This window comes from Suricata suricatta, chromosome 12 (assembly GCF_006229205.1).
Source record: "Suricata suricatta isolate VVHF042 chromosome 12, meerkat_22Aug2017_6uvM2_HiC, whole genome shotgun sequence".
Lineage (NCBI taxonomy): Eukaryota > Metazoa > Chordata > Mammalia > Carnivora > Herpestidae > Suricata > Suricata suricatta.
The window spans coordinates 8,101,115-8,118,009 of record NC_043711.1 but is presented as its reverse complement, the minus strand read 5'-3'; the positions used below and the strand labels follow the sequence as shown (position 1 = coordinate 8,118,009).

General features: G+C 57.3%; 1 protein-coding gene and 1 long non-coding RNA gene across 5 annotated transcripts; one reads left to right on the top strand and one right to left on the bottom strand.

Moving 5' to 3' along the window:
• Positions 1-33: 33 nt before the first annotated feature.
• On the bottom strand, positions 34-2,908 carry LOC115273841. 2 transcript variants are annotated; one of them, XR_003900980.1, is made up of 2 exons: positions 2,792-2,908; positions 34-557 (listed from the first exon to the last, which is right to left on the bottom strand). It is a non-coding gene; the product is annotated as an uncharacterized LOC115273841 (long non-coding RNA). The 2 variants fall into 2 exon arrangements; XR_003900979.1 differs by having other exon boundaries at positions 2,821-2,901.
• ELAVL3 (ELAV like RNA binding protein 3) lies at positions 1,642-16,603 on the top strand. 3 transcript variants are annotated; one of them, XM_029917110.1, is made up of 7 exons: positions 1,642-2,030; positions 9,195-9,411; positions 9,697-9,800; positions 13,317-13,470; positions 13,612-13,837; positions 14,503-14,541; positions 16,120-16,603. In XM_029917110.1, the coding sequence occupies exons 1-7, from the start codon at positions 2,022-2,024 to the stop codon at positions 16,469-16,471; spliced, it is 1,101 nt and encodes a 366-aa protein (XP_029772970.1). In that variant the 5' UTR covers positions 1,642-2,021; the 3' UTR covers positions 16,472-16,603. The 3 variants fall into 3 exon arrangements, with proteins under 3 accessions (XP_029772970.1, XP_029772971.1, XP_029772969.1); XM_029917111.1 differs by having other exon boundaries at positions 9,192-9,411; positions 16,141-16,603; XM_029917109.1 differs by having other exon boundaries at positions 9,192-9,411.
• Positions 16,604-16,895: the final 292 nt, after the last annotated feature.

Sequence of the window (16,895 nt, the reverse complement as noted above, 5' to 3'; positions counted from 1 at the left end):
GCGCCTCACCAGCTCGTGGGGGCGGGGCTAGGCTTCATTTTACACTTTGGGCCAGGGTTTATTCCAACCAGGACTGAGGTATCAGCGAGGATGAGCAAGTCCGGCCGCTGGGGCCACCCACGCGAGCTCCCCAAGTCCCCCAGGGCTCAGTCCCCTTCGCGGCATCCAGAGCCAGCAGTTTCCATGGAAACCGCAACCCGGCCTGCCCGCCCAGGAGCAGCTCCGCTCCCGGCACAGGCACAATTTGCAGTCCGACCGGAGCTGGGAGGAACACCGGGTGGGGGACCAGCCACCGCTCGGGGTCCCAAGGTTCGACAGGTCGCCCCGGCAAACTCAAGAGGGGCCACCTGGAGACCTGCAACGCCACCGCCCAGATTGTCCGGGTCGCTATGATTGGTTTGTCGCTCCATCAGCGTGGCAGGGCTCTCTGCTGCGCGCTCTCTCATTGGTTCAAACTCGAGGGCATCCTCCGCAATTGGTTCTCTCGAGGGCAGTCCCTGATTGGTCAAATTAGGCTCTCTCGCTGAGTTTGATGGCATTCTCCGACAGTCTGGAACCTAAAAGGGCGTGTGGGGACGAAGTTAGGGTGGAGGCTGCGACTCTCGGATTAGGGGTCTCTTGCTAACAGCCCACAGCGCTCTTGGAGAGACCGTCGGGCCGCTGTCTGTGGTGCTGAAGTCTCAGTCGAAGGTGACCCTGTCGCTATATAGCTGTCCCGACGTAAATGTGCCCTTGAGCCCGCTCACCAAAAGAGGCTGCGCCAACCGCTGTCGCCTGACGATGAAGCCAGGTTCCCCTTAGCTGAAAGGAAGCATGACTCCACAGGCAGACCAATCACGAGCCCAAAAAGCCAGGACATTTACACAACAGCTCTGTCCACCCAAAATTTATGGGTCCTGAGAAGGCCCGGTGGTTTTCCGGGACCACAAGGCGCCAGTGGGTTTTGCCTGAAACCCTACGCGCCAAACTTCTTCACCCGCTTTGGAGAAGTACCGAGTGTCCTTGCACTGTGGGGTGCTAGTTCCCACCTTTCGAACCCACCTTTTGAACCTATCCCATTCAAAAGCCTCCGTGTCCCAGTTCCTTCCGTAGGCAGACCAGAGCCCCTGCCACCCCCGCCTTTCTACATTGGTCTGGGGAGGCTACACCCGATGCCTCCGAATCTGCAGACCTGGGCCTCTGCTTATAGAAATCTTGGTTCCTCGTCCCTTTCTAGTCTTCTTGATGGACAGCAACTCCGGAAGTTCATACAGTCCGGCCATGGATCGCCCTCTTCAATCCAACAGCTCAGTGCGTTGGACAGAGGAGGGGAGCCTTCCCTGTCTTTCCGGCAGAAAACCCGCCCAAGAAGGAGCGGCAATACAGGAAGCGGGGTCCAAGCGGGCAACGGGGACCGAAAATGGCAACCAGAGCCCCCAGGGCGTGCTTTCCGGGGGTGCGGAGCCTTAGCCAGCCAGCGCTCTCTTCCACCTGCCGCGCCGTCGGGCGCCGCGAGGAGGCGGGGCTCAGCTACCACAGCCAATAAGCGACGCCGGCTCTGGCAGCTGCTCCTATAAAGGGCTGGGGGCGGCGGCGGCGCGGCCCAGAGCGCGGAGCGCGCAGCGCGGGCTGGAGGGTGGGAGGGAGGGCGGGCGAGGGGAGAGGACTGAGCATCCTGAACCGGACAGGCCGGGCCGGGGGGCGGCGGCGAAAGGCAGAGCGCCGCGATCTCTGTCAGGAAGCGCAACCTCCCCGGGCCCCGCGGGGCCGCGCAGGGGGCGTTCTCAATCCCGCGCCCGCTCCCTCTTTCCATCCCCTGCCGCCCGCAGGCCACCCCGGGGCCCGGCTATCCGCGCGCGCGTCCTCGGGCTCGGGCCCGTCCCCGGCCCTCGAGGGAGCCGCCGCCTTCATCGACACCTCTGCAGCGGCCGCGCCAAAGGCCGCCCGGGCAGGACCCCGGAGTGAGCATCGAGCGCCCCCCAAGGAGTGCACGACCCCCGGAGCCGCCCTCGACACGGACCGCGCCCGCCGGGCACACAAGAATGGTCACTGTAGGTATTCCCTTGTCGCTGAGAGGGAACCTGGGTGGGGAGGGGTTAGGCACAGCCTCCGCGGAGATGGCGGGTGGTGGTGGGGGGGTAGGACCAGGCCTAGCTAGGCCCCGGTGGGGGGGCGGGTAAGACCGAGCCTCGGGGCCTGAGAGTGGGCAGGGCCGCACCCAGAGTGCTGGGGGCGCATAGAGTCTGGTCTGAGAGGCCTTAAGAAGCAGAACTCTGATTCGGGGAGGCGTCCTACGGCGTCCTGAGGGCAGGATTGCGCCCCTCCAGCAAGCCTGATGGGGGAGGGGCCGCAGCAGCGGAGGATGCCTTCTTCATCCAGGCCCGGACCCCACAGGCCGCCCAAGCAAACGCAGGGCTCCTATCACTGGTGCTGGGCCAGGACAAGGCGGCAAGCGGTCCCCGAGAGACCCGGGGAATCGGGTGGCGTCGGATCGCGCGCCCCGGGCCGCGGCCGCGCCCGGGGAGCCGGGCGTCTCGTCCTCGAGCCCGTCGACCTTGCGGCAAGCGGGGAGGGGAGAGGAGGGGGCGCGCCCGGAGGCCCCGCGGGCCCGCCGCCGCTGCTGCCGCGTCCCTTTGTTTCTCGGAGCTTCTTAGCGGGCCGTAGCCTCGCGCGGGCGCCTCAGGCTTCGAGGAGGGGGAGGGGAGAGGAAGGCCCGCGGGGGGGGGGTCTGCCTGGCTCCTGGGCCCCCGCCCCACGGGGGACGGGGTAAGGAGCTCAAGGATGTCCCCTAGGCCAGGTCTAGGCGCCCCACCCTGCCTGGGCTCTGGGCCTCGGGGTGACCTTGAGCGCGCCCGCCTCCTCGTCCGCGCCGCTCGCCCCACTCTCGATGCTTTCAGCAGCCACCGAGCTGGTCAGCTCCCGAGTCCGCGGCCACGCCCGGCCACGCCCTGTGTAACCACGCCCCTGCCCCGCCCATCTGGACCCCGCCCCCTGGGGCCCCCGGGGCCCGGCCTCGCCCGAGCCCTCAGATTTCTACTCGGCAACCCGGGCGTATCCCGGGGGCGGGGCTGGCCAGTTCTAGCCCCACCCCGGCTCCACCCCCGCCCCCGCCGCGCGACTCCGCTCCCCGCGCCGCCGCGCGTCCTTTGTCTGGTCCCAGCGCCCAGGCCTCCTTCTAACGTACTTACTGTCTTTCCGGTCTGTGTGTGTGTGTGTCTGTGTGTCTGTGCCCTGTGTCTCTTTCTGGGCCTCTTCTTGGAGTCTTGGCGAGCACAGTGGGTGGGGGGATGCTCAGCACTCCCTCCGTGTCTGGGACTCTGGGACCCGCCCACCTGGCTCTGAGAAAGGAGGCCCGAGAGGCTGCGCTTCCCTGCTGTGTAACCTTAGGTTGGCTCCCTCCCTTCTCTGGGCCTCAGGCTGCTAACCTAGGTGCAGAACGTGAGTGCAGCCGCCTGAGGACCCTCAGAACCCCCCACAACAGTCCAGCATCCATTCCTCTGATCCATTCCTTCATTTAAGAGAGGGAAACTGATGCACAAAGGGGCGAGGGTGTGGTCAGAGGTCACACAAGGGCCTTGAAGCCCTGGAAGGCCTGGTCACTTCACTGGAGGACACTCAGGCAGAGGTCCACCCCAGGGACAGGCAGGGAGGAAGTGAGGGGATAAATTGAGACTGCATGGATGGAGAAGGGCCCAGAAGTGGGAGGCCTAGTTAGCACCACGTGGTGGCCTAGCCTTACCATGCATATCCACTCAATGCCCTATTGTCACCAGTATCCAGGCATCTATCTCTGTGACTGGGGCCAGGGGGGCCCAGCTAAGGGGCCAAGGGGGTCAGACACCAGAGGGTCTACATAGAAAGTGACCAAATGTGTAGTCGCTGCAAAATCCGTACGTCATGTATGTGCAATGGTGCAAAAGAGTTGGAGAAAGAGAGGCTGAGAGAGGGAAGGGGAGAGAAGAACAGAGAAACAGAGGAAGGAAAAGGGAGAGAGAAACAGAGCTGGTGAGACTGGGAGGGAAGGTCCCATCGCTCCCAGTTGATCTCTGCCTATCCATCTTTGATCTGCCCTCCTCCCCTCTGGCGTCCCCCCTCCACTCCTGTCCTGGGACAGCCCTCCTGTGATCCAGGAGTCATCCCAGGCCACGCATTTGCCATGGTCTAGGGCAGGGCGGGTGTGGTCTCCACCAATCCGATCCCTATTATCGGCTCAGCCGGCTGAGCTGCTGAGCTGCAGAGGAAACGCGACACTGATCCTGCTAAGCTCTGGCACAGCTGGGAGGGAGATGGGGTGGTGGGGAGATTAGTAGACTGGGTCTCAAGATCCTGGATAGGAACCCCAATTAACTTTTAACCCCATCCAAGTTGAGGACATTTGGGGTGGCCCTGGAGGCTCTGGGGTAATTAGACCAGTCGACAAACACCATCCCTACCAAAGCTCCATGTCACCACCCCCCCGCGGGTCCCCGGGCAAATCACAGGTCCCTTTGACCTTGCTTTCTCCACCTGAGAAACGGAGAAGATGATCTCCAGCTCTCAGTGTGGTTGTGGGAAGTCTATGCATCCTTTGCACCTGCTCAGTGCCTAGCCACATAGCAGGGGTTCCAAAGCTGGAACTGGTTTTGTACTGCTAATTATTTGGGGGACTCCCAGAGCAGACATCATCAACCCATCACAGAACTCTAGTCTGCCGAGCCAGAAGGGGATACAGAATCCATCTTCGTACATGGAAAACCTCTGTGCCGTATCTTTAGTGGAGGGACAGAGACCCAGAGAGGCGAAGTGAGTGTCAGAGGACACACAGTGAGGAGGGTGAGACCAGGAGCTGGCACGCATGGTGCCCGGTGAGCATTTGTTGACCTGAATGAGTAGATTCGGCCAACGGAGTGGGGTTAAATGCAGTAATGCCGAGGCTTGGTGGCGTAGAATAGCTCCGCGGCTTCACTTTGCTGTTATTTTCACTATTGTTGGTGTTTTTGTTAGTCAAAGAGGCTGATGTCGCAGCGCCAGACTTGAATTCTTGATCCACCATTTGCATGCTCCTTGACCTTGTGTAAATCCCTACCCCTTCGTGGAGACTCAGTTTTCTCTTCTGTCAAATGGAGAAAAGAGCGCTATAATGGTCAGTGTTGGAAGAGCAGGCCCTCAATACATGGCCATGCTTTCAGGAAAGTATTCATCTTATGAAACGGCGCAGATCCGTGGTGTGTGTTACTGCCTTATCGTCAGCAGACATTGCTAATCAACCCAGTGCGTCTTCCTGGTCCATCTGGATGTGGCTTTAGAATAACCCTCCATCAGGTCCCCAGACAGTCACTCTCAGCCAGCCCGAGATGGCAGGGGGTTTGACCCTCAGTGCCATCCTTTCGATAAGAATAAATGGAAAGGAAACAGGCCCAAAGAAGAGCTAAGTTCATCCCCAAGGACACACAGCTATAAAGTGGCAGAGCTGCCCCCCAGTGCCTTGGCCACTGTCATTAAAAACAGCTCTGAAGTCCCCCAGCATATCCAGGTTTGAAATCAAGTTCCCCATGTGTATCGCTCAGCGTCCCTGAGCTCTCTCACTTCTAAAATGGAGACTGTGTTGCCATCTCTAAAGATGATTGGGAGAAACAAGTGAAGTATTGTCTGGAGTCACTTCGCACAGTGCCTGGCACACAGGTGTCCATGGGGCAGGATGTGTATTCATTGCATTACGAGGCAGGGATAGCAGACATGACAAGCTGCTTCCTTCCCATGATGGTGCCCACGGCAGACCCGGCTAACGGATCCCAGAATGCCTTCCGGCCGCTCGCGTGGCTTCAAATCCTTCTGTGGGGTCACCGTGCCAACAGTTTGGTGTTTGCAGCAGAGTGGAGCAGAGGCCCAGAAGCGCTGTGTGGCATACCCAAGGACACACAGCTCAGAAATGTTAGAACTAGCACAATTCTTCATTGGCAATGAGAATTACAGATTCTGGATGAGGAGAGCACGTGTGCAAATCCCTGTTTTGCTCTTTGGAAGCTGCATGATCTGCGGTAATTTTTTTGAAGTGTATTTATTTATTTGGAGAGAGGGAGAGAGGAAGAGAATCCCAAGCAGGCTCCAGGCTGTTAGTGCAGAGCCCGACATGGGGCTCAAACTCACGGACTGTGCAATCATGACCTGAGCTGAAATCAAGAGTCAGATGTTTAACTGACTGAGCCACCCAGGCGCCCCCGATCTTTGATAATTTTTAAAAAGTCACTGAACTTCCCTTTCCTCATCTGTTGTCTTATCTCAGGCTACTGTAACAAAATACCATAAACTGGGGGCTTAACCAACAGACATTAATCACAAATCTTCTGGAGGTGGGAAGTCCAAGATAAAGGTACCAGCTGATTCGGTTGTTAGTAAGGACTTGCTCCCTCCTTTGCTGATGGATGTCTTCTTGCTGAGTCCTCATATCAGAGAGAAAGAGAAAATCTCTCTCCTGTCACTTTTTTGTAAGGACATGAATGTCATTCATGAGGGTTCCGCCTTCGTGACCCAGTTACCTCCCAAAGACTCCACTTCCAAATACCATCACCTTGAGGGTTAAGATTTCAACATATGGGGGCACCTGGGTGGCTCAGTCAGTTAAGTGTCTGACTTCGGCTCAGGTCATGATCTCACAGTTGGTGGGTTCGAGCCCCGTGTCGAGCTCTGTGCTGACCGCTTAGAGCTCAGAGCCTGGAGGCTGCTTCGAATTCTGTGTCTCCCTCTGTCTCCATTCTTCCCCTGCTCACTCGCTCTCTCTCAAAAATAAATAAAGATATAAAAAATTTTTAATAAATAAAGATTTCAACATATGAATTTGAGGGAACACAGGCTTTAAGTTCATAGCATCTGTTAAGCAGGGAAAATTAAGCCCTCTTTTCAGGGTGGTTGTGAATAAGGAAAAAAATCATTGCCTAGAGAGAGCTTGGCACTATACCTGGCACATAGTATGCCCAATATTTGGGAACAAGTCTGGTATTGTATTTTTGGTCAGGGGTAGCTGAGATGGTGTAGACCTGCTAACTCTAATTCTATAGCAACAAAGACATTGCTAATCAATCACAGTGATCTTTCCCGCGGACACTGAATATGGTTTGTAATCCTCCCTAATTTGTCCCTTTAGGAGGACCCTACCAATAGATTGGATTTTTCAGGTGGAGGCACCCCATTTGCCAACCATGCCCTAGGAGAAAAACCCAAGGACCCGCTGGGTATTTTGCCTTCCCATACCCATGACAGACAATACCAATCGATCCCAGTACTTTTTCCTGCTGAGCCCAGATGTGGCTTTAAAATTCTTCTCTGTGGGGTCTTTTTATGTAAAAGAGATGTAGATTTGAAAATTGCTTAGAAAGTAGATCTTAAAAGTCTTCATCACAAGAAAAAAATTATTTATTTTTATTTTTTTAATGTTTATTTATTTTTGAGAGAGACTGTGTGTGAGCAGGGGAGGGGCAGAAAGAGAGAGGGAGACACAGAATCCGAAGCAGGCTCCAGGCTCTAAGCTGTCAGCACAGAGCCCAATGCGGAGCCCAATGCGGGGCCCAAACCCACAAACTGTGAGATCATGACCCGAGCCGAAGTTGGACGCTTAACCAACTGAGCCACCCAGGCGCCCCAAGAAAAAAATTTATAACCGGGTCACCTGGGTGGCTCAGTCGGTTGAGCCTCCGACTTCGGCTCAGGTCAGATCTCATGTTTGTGGGTTCGAGACCCGCGTCAGGCTCTGTGCTGACAGCTAGCTCAGAGCCTGGAGCCTGCTTCCGGTTCTGTGCCTCCTTCTCTCTCTGCCCCTCCCCCTCTCATGCTCTGTCTCTCTCTGTATCAAAAATAGATAAAGCATTAAAAAAAAAAGAAAAAAATTTATAACCGTATGGTGATGGATGTGAGCTAGACTTCTTGTGGAGATAATTTTGCAATATATACAAATATTGAATCATGTGATACACTTGACACTAATATTATATGTCAACTATTAAAAAATAGGCATAGGAAAAAAATTAAATAAAATTCAATATCCATTCCTTAAACACAAAATTTTGTTAGGATACTAGGAATAAAATTAAACATCCCTAACACGATAAAGGCCATCTACAAAAAACCCATATCAAAAATCAAACTTAGCTGTGAAATGTTTAAAGCATTTCCTTTAACTTCATGAAAAAAGAAGCCACTGGGGCACCTGTCTCTCTCTGTCTCTCAAAAATAAATAAAAAACATTAAAAAAAAAAGCCACTATCACACTTGAGCCCCTGCAATACGACAAGAAAAATAAGTAACAGGTCTAGATTGAAGATAAATAAAACTGTCCTTATTTGCAGGTGTTATTATGATATACATTTAAATAGCTCAGGGTAGCCTGGCTGGCTCATTCAGTAGAGCATGTGACTCTTGACCTTGGAGCTGTGAGTTCAAGCCCCATGCTGGGTGTAGAGATTATCTAAAAATGAAATCTTTTAAAATTCTAAATAATAATAAATAATAAAATGAAAATAAAAACTCAGTGGGAAAAAACTGTGGGGTAAATGCTTAGTGGGAAAATTATGCATGAAGTAAAGGAAAGATTAACATGTTTGGGATAAGAATTACCTTTGGTGGAGGAGGGCAGTGCATGGCCAGGGAGGAGCTTATGAGGACTTCAAAGCTAATAAAAAATACTGTATTTCTTATATTATTCTGAAGACAAAAGTGTTCGTTTTGCTCTTCTGGAAATGCATAGGTTGGTTTTAGACAAACAGGCAAACATAGAAAGACATATATGGGGGCGCCTGGGTGGCTCAGTCACTTGAGTGTCCGACTTCGGCTCAGGTCATGATCTCATGGTTCGTGGGTTTGAGCCCCGCCTTGGGCTCTATGCTGACGGCTAGCACAGAGCCTGGAGGCTGCTTCAGATCCTGTGTGTCTTTCTCTCTCTGCCCCTCCCCTGCTCATGTTCTGTCTCTCTGTGTCTCTCAAAAATAAATAAATGTAAAGAAAGAAACAAAACAGACATATATGGCACCCGTATTTGGAATTTTTCACAGTAAAATCACATGTAAGGTGCTTGGCCTGATGCTGGAGGAGTGGAAGGGATTATCAGAATAACATATTGTCCTCTGGCCGTGTTTAAGCCCATGTCACACATGACTGATGCGTCGCCGCTGAGCCCCTCCTCGCTCCCACTGAGCCCTGGTGTGGGGACTGGGCCGTGAGCGGGTGTGGCCTGTTGTCTTCAGCAGATACTCGGGGCCATGGAGTCTCAGGTGGCGGGGGGCCCGGCCGGCCCGGCCCTGCCCAACGGGCCACTCCTTGGTACAAATGGAGCCACTGACGACAGCAAGACCAACCTCATTGTCAACTACCTGCCCCAGAACATGACCCAGGATGAGTTCAAGAGTCTCTTCGGCAGCATTGGTGACATCGAATCCTGCAAGTTGGTTCGGGATAAGATCACAGGTGTGGATGCTGGCAGGTGGCGGGGGGGAGTCAGACCTGGTGGTCTCAGGAGTACAGGCATGACGGGGAGACAGGTGTGACCCCCGCCAGGGTATCCCAGGGGTGAGGGGGCAGGCAGGACTCTGGGGGCTCCGAGGCATCCTGGGGACAGGGTGGTACTGTGGGAGAATAGTAAGGGGAGAGGATTTCGGTTAACCTTGAGCGATGGCTCAAGGACCGGGTCTGCGAGGACAGAGGACAGCGGTCGGTACGGGTGGGGAGTCATTGTCCCGGTCCTGCCCACAGGGCAGAGCCTCGGTTATGGGTTTGTGAACTACTCTGATCCCAACGATGCAGACAAAGCCATCAATACCCTCAATGGCCTCAAACTGCAGACGAAGACCATCAAGGTGAGTGCCCTCATTTTCCTCTGCTGCCCATCCTCCCTTGCTGCCCGTCTGAACTGTCCCCAGTCCCCCACTTGGACTACCCCCCTTCACTGCCACTCAACCCTCATGTCACCTACCTTCCCCCACACACCTGCTTCCTCACGGCCACCCCCCTCCTCCGTAGCCCATCCCCTAAGGGGTTCAGACTCTCCCCTAAGAATTCCCAGCTGGGCACCCAGGGCCCAATGGCACTGCCTCTCTGAACCTCACTTTCCTCATTAGGCAGTTAGAATATCAGCTCTACATTCTCCACTGGCTCCGGGAAGGACTCATCCCATTGGCAGTAGGAGAGTGACCAGGGTCTGGTGGGCAGCCCCCCCTTGCCTTTGTCATGGAAATAGAGAGGGTGGGGGTCCATCTGCCATCTGGAGCCTAATTAGGGTCTGGGAGGGCGGTATTAGGGGTGAGCCCCTCCCCCATCTTTGTGCAATGCCCCTCCCCCCTCAACCTCCCCTCTCAGCAGCTGCAGCTGGGACTCTTCTAGCCCAGGTTCCCTGGGGGGGATCGTCATGGAAACCCCCCTCTCTGGGTTCGCCTGGGGGTGTCTGGACTCCGCCCCACAAATCTGCTCTGGAACCTTGGGGGAGACTGAGGGGGGGAGGGCGCCCATCTGGCCCCCGGTTCTCTCTGAGAACAGAGGTACGGGAATCTCTTCCTCTTCCCGCTGTGGGGGAGGAGGAGGTCGTGACCTAATGGGTCCCTCCATGGTCAACTAGACCCAGACGCCCTGGGGCATGAGGGTGGACGGTAGTGCCAAATCCAGAGGACCACTGTATGCATGTGATGCAGTGTGTGTGTGTGTGTGTGTGTGTGTGTGAGATAGACCTGGGTTCGGAGCCATTGTTTGTGGGACATCGTGGCTATGTTTCTGTTGTCGCACGAGTCTGGCTATTAGACTCTGGGTGTGTCACTACATGTCTGGGGGATGTGGTATTTATTTCACAGGTGCTCTGTGACACTCTGCGACTCCGCTGTGACCTGGGGGGGCCGCGTGGGTGTGTCTGGCTGTGCCAAGGGTGTTTCTGTGTCAGATTGAAGTTGTGTGGGTGTGTCTACCTGTGCCCTCCTCGGGGTGCCACATGCAGGCTGCAGGCTGGTGCGGCGGGGCGCCAGACAGGTGTGTGCTTCTGTGACTCTTACTGTAATTATCCAAGACCCCTGGAGCCGTTCCAGATGTCGTAGTGGCCCTGAGTCACCCTTTTCCTGGTGTAGCCACTAGGGCTGTGCAGGGGGTGACAACGTGTGGCCTCCTGTCTCCGTGTGTGCGTCTGCCCCGGTGGCACTGTTGTCAGGTTGGGCCCGACTGGCAGACTTTGGCCAAGACCTGTCCTGGTGAGGGGGGTTTGGGGGAGCCCACATCACCCTGAAGACCAACCCAGTGCCTCAGATAACCCCTGACCCCAAACACCCACCCAGGAGCTCAGGCCTCTCTTCCCCTCACCCCTGCCTCTGATTCATCAACAAGTCCTCACCCCTCAAAACGCACCACCCCATGCGCAAGAGCGGAAGCCATCAGAAACGTGGCCGTGATTTTTAATGAATATTCTAGAAAAAAAATAGCAGCTGATGTGTCTGTGGGTTTGTTCCTGGAGGACCCTAGGTTCTCACAATCACATTCATTAGACTCCCCCTACCTCCAGCCCATGCGTACCCTCGCCCCGACCCACCCCCGGCCTAATTGACTCATGTTATTAGCTTTTTTAATTAGTTATTTTAACGAAGTGATATGCCCTCTCAACTCACCACTGCAAACAAGGGCAGGACCCTTGACCGTGACCCTTATCTACCCAGAGGTTAATTTAGAAGATACAGAACGTAGACATCAGCAGAAATAAGTGGAAAAAGAAGCTCATGCCCCCCGCTGCCCACCCCTCCCCCAGCTCTAGGTCAACCTGTTGGCATCTGGGGGCGTGTTTTCAGGACACTGATAAGCACACAATAAGATGGGGTCACACATCTTGCCACTCTGTAAATGGACTTTTCTTTCCCCCAGTTTACAATATCGCCACTGTTTCTGGGAAATAAATATACACGTCCACCATTTTTTAAACAGCTGCAGGGAGTTTCATTGTTGGGCTGGACCATAGTTAATGACACAAATCGAATGCCCGCACGAAAACGCGTCTAACTCACCACTGAGAGAAGTGCTTGGAGAGCATGACGGGGGTAGAGGCGGAGGACCAAATTCAGATGGAAGAGGACAGGGAGGACTTTTTGACTGAGACTAGAAGAAGAAAGGAGAGGAAGAGTGTTCCAGGCTGAGGGGAACAGCCAGAGCAAAGGCCCTGAGGCCAATGTGTGCCTGGTGCCTTTGAGGAACATGGTGGGGGTGGTGGGGAACAGGTGTGGCTGAAACAGAGCAATTGACGAGGAAATTGGCAGAGATGAGAGTGAGGGTGTGGGGCAGGGGCAGGTTGTGCAGGGCCTTGTGGGCTGTGAGAAGGACGTTAACTGCAGGGAAGGTGGGAGCCACAGAAGGTTCTGAGCAAAGGAAGGAAGTGCCCTGACTCGGTTGCTCACCAGCGCCCTCTGGCAGCTGTGGAGGGAAAAGACTGGGGAGGTTAGGGTGGGGAGGTGAGGGAGGTCTGGGGAGAGCAGCGGTGGGAGCTGAGTAATGAGGAGGGTTCCATGGCGGATTGGATGTGGGTGCAAAGACAGGCATCGAGGACGATGGAGGCTGGGGGCCTGAGCACCCAGGAGGACAAAGCTGCCATTCCCGAGCTGGCAGCAGGGTGGGGGCTGGATGCAGCCTCGTGCCTGGCGGGGCGCCTGGACGCAGGTGTCACACAGGTGTGCAGCATCGGGGTCAGCCCCACCCTGGGGACGGACACGTGGGGTCATCAGCATTGAACTGCCTGAGTGACCTTGAGGGTCCTGATGTAGACTGGAAAAGGGCCAGCGTCCCAGGCTCCCTTTCCAAAGGAGCAGATAGCATCTCCTTGACGGAATGTAACGCGAGAGAGCAGGAGTGGGGGAGGGACTCGGGGCCCTCGGGGAGACCTCTGACCTCCGGGGCCCAGCAGCGACGTGTTCCTTCCACTGCTTTATTTATTTCTTTTTTTAATACCTATTTATTTTGAGAGACAGAGCACGAGCAGGGGAGGGGCAGAGAGAGAGGGAGAGAGAGAATCCCTAGCAGGCTCAGAGATGTCAGCGCAGAGCCCGGCTCAGGACTCAGTCTCACAAACAGAGATCATGACCCGAGCCAAAGTAAGACGCTTAACCGACTGAGCCACCCAGGCACCGTGCTTCCCCCCAACACTTTATGTAGGCCGGGCCACATCACCAGCCACAGCTGTGTCCCCTCCCTCAAGCCGTGACCAGCCCCACCCATGCATGGTGACGACCCAAGAGAGATCTGTTTAGTGAACAGGCCCTTCTGCCGCCCACTGGTGGTCTGGATGTGGCCTCACTCTCCCCATCTGTGAAACGGGTCTTCCCCTCACCTCTGTCCACCTGCCCCGCCCCCCACTCCAGGTGTCTTATGCCAGACCCAGTTCCGCATCCATCCGGGATGCTAACCTGTACGTCAGCGGACTCCCCAAGACCATGAGCCAGAAGGAAATGGAGCAGCTCTTCTCCCAGTATGGCCGTATCATCACTTCTAGAATCCTGGTGGACCAGGTCACAGGTCAGGCGGCTGGGGATGGCGCACTGGGCAAAGGCACGGAGGTGGGACCAAAATGGAGCAGCCGGGGATGGGGGGCAGAAGCGGGTATGAGGGTCACACAGGACGGGGCAGGGTCCTCAAGAAGCCCTGTCTCCCCCTCAGGTGTCTCTCGGGGTGTAGGATTCATTCGCTTTGACAAGAGGATTGAGGCCGAGGAGGCCATCAAAGGACTGAACGGGCAGAAGCCGCTGGGCGCGGCAGAGCCCATCACGGTCAAGTTCGCCAACAACCCGAGCCAGAAGACCGGACAGGCCCTGCTCACTCACCTCTACCAGTCGTCAGCCCGGCGCTACGCAGGCCCCCTGCACCATCAGACGCAGCGCTTCCGGTGAGCCCCCTGAGGCCCCTCCCTCTGATCCCTTGCATCCCCCCTCCCTGAACCCCATTCCTGCAGGGCAGACGGACGCTGGGAGGGTGCCCACACGCCGGGTCTGCTGAGGGCAGCAAAGGGGAAATGTGTGCCTGTCAGGTGCCGAGGCCGGGCCCTCATACACAGCAGGCGCTCAATGTAGGCAGGGCACTATGGGTGGCGTTATCGGTGTCAGGAGAGTTAGTGTCCCCTGATTGGGCTGCCCCTCTCTCGGGCATGGGGCTCCAGCTCTCTGTGCCCCCAGGTATCTGTTCCTCATGAGAATGGAGACTGTATTTTACCAATGGAGAGGCTTTGTCACTTGCCCAGCCCACTCGAGCCTTCCCTTCTGGGGTCCTGAGCCCTGCAGGCAGGGTGGGGGCAGGCGAGTGGGGCCAGGCGGTCAGGGCCAGGGAGGACGGGACCCCGGCACAGGCCAGGCAGCGGCAGGGCAGGCGAGAGGCAGTGCCGGAGTGACCGCGGTTCCGTGCCAGGCGGTGTCCAGCAGGGCGGGGAGCGGGCGGGTGGGGGCAGGGCTGGGCTGCCGGCTGCCGGGTGGGGGCGGGGAGGGAGGGCCGCTGGCGGACATCACAGTGGGGGGGTGTGCCTGGAGGCCACGGTGACCACCCCTTTTGCTTCCACAGGCTGGATAATTTGCTCAACATGGCCTACGGAGTCAAGAGGTAACGGTGTTCCCGCCCCGCTGCCCCCAGCTCCCCGCTGTCCCTCCCTGGACTCTTGCCCCAACGGGTCCCTCCCCCGCCTCCCCACCAGGACTGCCAGCTTAGCCGGGTCGGCCCCGTCTGGGAGTAGCGTGTCTGTTAAGAGAATTAGGGGCTATTGAGCCTAGTAAATGCCTAGAATGAGCTACTACTCTCGGGACCTCAGAGGGCCTGTCCGTGGCCCCCTCCTGTCCAGGGAAAGGCCAGCCATGTTGCCTGGTCACAGCCATGCCCTCCACCCGGTTCCCAGGTCCACCTGCCACTCCTAATGGCTGAGGGTCACCAAATACCCTCTTTGCCCGCCCCCCCAGTCTGGGGACGGGCCCTGAGGTGTCGTCCACACCCCCAGCCCCGTGAAGGCCCCCATGTTTATCACACCGTGAGCTGTTGAGCACACACTGAGTGCCGGGCGCTGCGCTTGGGGCTGGGGACCCAACGTGGCCCGGCCAGACTCGGTCTCTCATGGAGCTGGAATGCCACTGAGCACAGTGCTTGGCACATAGTGAGCGCTCAATAAAAGGCAGCCACTCTTACAATTATTGTTACTGTTATTAATTACCTCAGTCTAGCGGGAGCGGGAGAGGAGCAGTGAGCAGGGTGGTGAAGGGGGTTGGAGAAGGGGTGAGGGGGACCCAGCAGAGACCCCCCCGACATGCCCAAGGTGCCAGAGCCCGTGCAGAATCGGGGAGGAGGGAGCAAGCAGTGAGTCCCCAGTGGTCAAGCTGAATGGGGCAGCCCCTGGGGCTCCCGTGAATTGAACGAGGCCTCGGAAGGTAGGGAGGCAGTGAGGCACGTGGGTGGAGCCTATCCTGGCCGCTGGGTTGGTCAGTCAGTCAGTCAACAAACCCTTGTGCTGGGGCACCGCAGGGAAGGTGGAGCGGATCACAAACGCACCATCTGAACAGGAAAAGGCTGGCAAGGGGCAGAGGAAGGCGGCAGGCTGCGTTACAAGGTGATGAGGCCGCTGCCCTGGGACCTGACAATGCAGAGGGTGGGGCCTAACCAGCTGCAGTCATGTCCTGGCCTTGAGCCCTGCCCTTCTGACCACGTTGGGGGGGGGGGCAGGGCGGCAAGGGGGCAAAGGGGGCACAGTGTTGCGAAGGGCAGGGAGGGGTTGGTTGGGGGGAGGGCAGGAGGCGGGTGGGAAAATGTGCCAAGGAAGGAGCCATGCTCAGGTCTGGGGAAGGGGTCAGGGTCAACAGGGCCAAGGACCCACTAGGGTCAAAAGTTGGGGGTCCGGGTGTAGACTGGTGCTCTAGGCAGGAGTGTGAGTGAGGGCCTACTGTCCAGGGAAGGCCAGAAGTTACAGGTCAGGATGGAGATTGGGGGCCAGCGTCTCAGAGCAGGCCACCGTGTAAGGTTAGCGTTTCAGGCGGGGTCAGCGATGGAGGTGACAAGGCCATGGCAGGGTCAGGATGGTGCCGGGATCACACAGTCCCAGGCTCACGGCACAGCCGGCAGTCATGACGGTACCAGGGGTCACAGGGACTCAGGGGTGTGCCGGGGGTCAGGGCAGAGCCCGCGTGACCCCCAAAGTAGTCCCCTGTCGCTCATCGCCAGGTTCTCGCCCATCGCCATCGACGGCATGAGTGGCCTCGCGGGTGTGGGCCTTTCAGGGGGCGCGGCGGGCGCTGGCTGGTGTATCTTCGTGTACAACCTGTCGCCGGAGGCGGACGAGAGTGTGCTGTGGCAGCTGTTCGGGCCCTTCGGGGCCGTCACCAACGTCAAGGTCATCCGCGACTTCACCACCAACAAGTGCAAGGGCTTCGGCTTCGTCACCATGACCAACTACGACGAAGCGGCCATGGCCATCGCCAGCCTCAACGGCTACCGCCTGGGCGAGCGCGTGCTGCAGGTGTCCTTCAAGACCAGCAAACAGCACAAGGCCTGAGCCGCCGCCGCCCGCCCTCCCCACCCTCCCCGGGCAGCAGAGAGAGAGAGAAAGAGAGAGAGAGGGGCCCCGAGAGAGACAGCGCAGGCAGACCACCGACGGCACGCGGGCCCCGCACCCCTGCGGAAAACACAGGGTGAGCACTCGGGGTGGGAGAGCCTGCGGGGAATGGGGGGGTGCCTGGGGGTCCCCTCCCCGTCCTCCTGCCCCCACCCCAGGCTGGGCTGTTCACTCTCTCGTCTTGGTTTTGTTCATGGCGATGGTTTTTGTTTCTTTTTTCGGCTAAAAAGAAAGCAGAGATGTGCCTACCCCACCTTCAACGGCCCTCCACGGGATGGCTTTGCAGGGGCGCTGGGCGTGCCCTCCCGGACCCCCTCGCCCAGGCCTCCCCACCACCTAGCCGAGCCTGAGGGGAGGGGGGAAC

Bases quoted from the DNA above. Each gene is read 5' to 3' on its own strand.
- ELAVL3 (XM_029917109.1), top strand. The intron at 9,412-9,696 runs GTGTGGATGCTG...TCCTGCCCACAG, and splicing joins GGTTCGGGATAAGATCACAG to GGCAGAGCCTCGGTTATGGG. The intron at 9,801-13,316 runs GTGAGTGCCCTC...CCCCCACTCCAG, and splicing joins TGCAGACGAAGACCATCAAG to GTGTCTTATGCCAGACCCAG.